General features: G+C 40.3%; 2 protein-coding genes across 2 annotated transcripts in view; one reads left to right on the top strand and one right to left on the bottom strand. All coding sequences in view use genetic code 11, as the record gives it.

The window, feature by feature from the left end:
* Nucleotides 1-238: 238 nt before the first annotated feature.
* On the bottom strand, nt 239-2,142 carry EGR_10465 (beta-13-n-acetylglucosaminyltransferase; the record flags this gene model as incomplete). Its single annotated transcript, XM_024499714.1, has 2 exons — nt 239-370; nt 1,927-2,142. 2 exons carry the CDS (start codon nt 2,140-2,142, stop codon nt 239-241), a joined length of 348 nt encoding a protein of 115 aa, XP_024345879.1.
* Nucleotides 2,143-3,397: 1,255 nt separating this feature from the next.
* EGR_10464 (hypothetical protein) overlaps nt 3,398-3,534 on the top strand; it is a gene marked incomplete at both ends in the record, with an annotated part of 9,924 nt that continues 9,787 nt past the window's right edge. Inside the window, one exon of the mRNA XM_024499713.1 lies at nt 3,398-3,418. Within this exon, the coding sequence (XP_024345878.1) occupies nt 3,398-3,418 (21 nt within the window). The remainder of the gene's footprint in view (nt 3,419-3,534) is intronic.

Here is a 3,534-nt window from a genome sequence, read left to right as displayed (position 1 = left end):
TGAGTATGTTCTGTTTAACTCACCATCCCTATGTAGGAATATATTATTATGACTTTGTCAAGATTTCGCCGAGTTGCATTATTTTGCATTAGGTTTTAGTAGAATTTCAATTTATTGCTAGTAATCAGGACAAATATTGCTGTGAGAATGGGTAATCATCTTCAGTGAAATTCCGAACTGGCGTACAGAAAGCTTTGTCGAGGTAATGGAAGATGGTGTCAATTTCTCGGTACTTGGTTCATTTAGTGCGAGTTCCAACCCAGCCTGCCTTGTTGTAAGCAGAGAGGAAGCCATCTCCAAGGTTATCGGTGACGAGGAATGTGTCAGAGGGCTTTGCCGATGACTCCTTCGTCCATAGAATGAGGGGTGGCTAGGTCGTGGCACCAGGGTGATTTCCACAATCGAAAGCATTTTAATAGCTAATGTAACATATATTTAGCGCAATTACCTGTAAGCGCACAAAGTTTGTTGCAGCCGTATAAAATTATGCTTTAGTGAAGAATTGGTCTGGACCGTCATCAATTGCGAAAAGTACAGTTGATGGAACTTAGCCTAGATGACAATAGCTCTGAGATGGACTGTAGGTTTCACGAGTGGGTAAGCTACGCACATTCGACATTCGGTGGTAAGAGCTTATTTTCCATCTCATAGAGCTGACGATCATATCTAGGAACAAGTGGGTGTAGTGGTTGAAGTGGATGCAAGACATCTGTTGTCTTATTGCATTCCACAGATCTAAGCTACTCTTATTCGCTGGAGATGACAGTTGACAAGAACCGTCTCACATGGTGATGTAGAAGGCTAGTTGCTTCGGCGCACACAAGTATGACAAGCTACATCGTGATAGCTCAATGGAATTGGTGAATGTCAATTCACTTAATTTTATTCGTGTTAATTTAAATAAATGTCCGTTGTTTGCCGACTTTCATTGGTTCGGCCTTAGCAAAGTCATGCCTGTAGTTTTGCGGTGTTCCTGCCAAACATTAACTTAGACATAACTTCTCTCAAAGTATTTTAACTACTTGGCTGATTGAGAGCATAGACAAATTTGAGGATATTTATCAAATAAGCAGTTTCAAAATTTGCCGAACCTCACGTATCTTAATACATACCTACTAGCATCACGCGAATCGAAAGTTTGTGCAGCCGAGAGTAGGAATCAACGACAGTGCTTATCTCACCTTATAAAAATTTAGGCGAGGATTCCTTTCATATTGGATAACCTGTGCATTATGATCCGCGAGTGAGATGTGAGCATCTAAGGAATGCATGTGGCAGTTTTGTGGAAATTGCAAGAGGCTCACTATCTTACTGCAACTGCTTGCATCAGTGAACGGTAATTTTGTCCTCGTCTGGTTATTAAACATACAAAATAAGCTTTGGGGCGCATTTTGGAATGCTATGAAAAATCTCAACTTGCAAACCATTTTCTTTACACTTTGGGTTGAAAATGGCTCCCATTTACCAGCCATACCAATAAAAGTTGGATTTATGTGTATAATCCGAACAATGTGATTTGCACTGTTATGAGCAATTATCATCAGGGGAATTTGCAACGCCTGATTAGACAGATTTTTCACTGCTCTGTTAATTGTGTTGCATCGATATTGTTGCACAGAAACTGCGGTTGTTGTAATGGGCATTTTAGTTCAAATCTAGTCAAGTTGGATGACACCCGTCTTAGAATTTCCGTCCACCTCCAAAACTGCTAAATTTTCAGCACTTATTTTTCGCTCAGTATCTATTTTGGCATGATTGGACGTCATGACTTAACCTCCCCCAATCCTCAGCGAGTTGTGCTTTTCAGGTCTAAATTTTTATAATGGTTTTATTTAATCCTTACTGATCAAATGCCTGCAATGCCTGCAATTTACCAATTGTTCCGTTGGAGCACCGGATGACGGGATTCGCAATCATTTCTCAAACTTGGTTTGGGTTTTCGCGCAGTTCCGGCGTTAGGTCACGAACGAGGTTGGACAACTTGTTGGGATTCGGGACATAGTCGTGGTCAACGAAGACGAAGATCGATATGTAGGGCCAACAAAATCGAGCAGCCCACCTAGAAGTGTGGAAGAGTTTTAGATTCAAATTGTAGTAGGAGTCTTTGTAGTCACCAACTCGTGGGTCGGAGTATTCGCGCATTTCTATGGAAAGCTGTTTTTCGTTGTAAATGGAAAACGCAAATATGCTATGAGCTTACTTCCTGCTCTATTTTGTGGGGTTATACTGAATCCGTCTTGTTGAAACACGTTGCCAAGTGAAGTTCGTGGTAATCTGATGGAGAAGATGAGGAGGATGTTGATATCGGTGTAAAAAAGATTGTAGAGTTTGCATAATTGACTTCTTTCGCCGAAATTGTAGACTTCAGACTTATAGACACTCACCACATTAGGGTGGGTTTATCAAGCTGTGAGTCCTCTTTTGGTCTGTTCATGTGTTAGAGCAGAGCAGACATTGGAGGGAACTTGGAAAAATCGAATCCGTGGGTCGAATATGGGAGGCTAAAATAGGGATGTAAGGTCAAGGGTGAGGCCTTGTTTAATAATGTTTTCTGGAAGAAAAAAAGAGATGGGAATGTTTTGAAGGGAATAATAAAGATCAAACATTGCACATGTAGAAAAACTTGCATTCATATTTGAAGCAAATATGCCATGTAAGACGTAAGGCGTCGACATTGAAAGGCTCAACGAAAAGGTCATAGAATAGGACTCGTGTGACCTTGTTTCGCGCAAAATGCAAGAAAGGGGAATGATCTGAAAGGAAAGGCAAAAAAAATTGTATATATATATGTGCAGTATGATAAAGAGCCAGTCCACTTACGTCAAGCAGGTGCTATGAAGGGCGTGGACAAACAATATTCTGTAGTGTACGTGCTTACTTATGGAACTAGTTTGTCATTGATGACTACTTAAAGTGTCTCCCTTGACGGAATCGATTGTGAGTAGAGCTGGTAGACAGTGCTTCCAGTCCCGATTTTCTGCTACTCATGAGGAGTAAATGAATAATTAGGATGGCTACAAACACATTAGCGCATATCATCCTAATTCTTGCTCCTTTTTGGGTGCTGAAATAATCCAAGGTGGAAAAATACCCATCTTTATCTCCAAAACAATCTCATTTAGAGGCTAAGTTAATCATTTCAGTAAAAAACCCGGGAACCACTGTTTTGAGAGAGCGTGATGAGATACATTTTGAAAATAGGATAGTTCTTGGTCAAAAAGACATTGCATACAATCTAGCTTACTTCCAAACCGATTAAAAAGCAAGAAACAAGGCCATATAATTTGCTCTTGAATGGAGTGGAGTTTGAGAAAGCCTTACAGTCGATAGAGCCCAAAAGAAGGCGTTTACTTCAGTAAACAAGCCTATAAAGTTCTTGTCATCTAGTACACTGTGTATGGCAATAATAAAACATGAAGTGAGTACCCAAATGTTCCAGTTTCTCCGTTCACCGATCTTCGTCTTTCATTCCTTATAAGCAAAGGTGTGTGGATTGCAGCATCGAGGAAACAGTGTGGACTAAATAAAAATGCT

Source organism: Echinococcus granulosus, assembly GCF_000524195.1.
Source record: "Echinococcus granulosus chromosome Unknown EG_S00222, whole genome shotgun sequence".
Classification (NCBI taxonomy): domain Eukaryota; kingdom Metazoa; phylum Platyhelminthes; class Cestoda; order Cyclophyllidea; family Taeniidae; genus Echinococcus; species Echinococcus granulosus.
The sequence above is the reverse complement of the archived record's forward strand: the minus strand, read 5'-3'. Positions and strand labels throughout refer to the sequence as shown.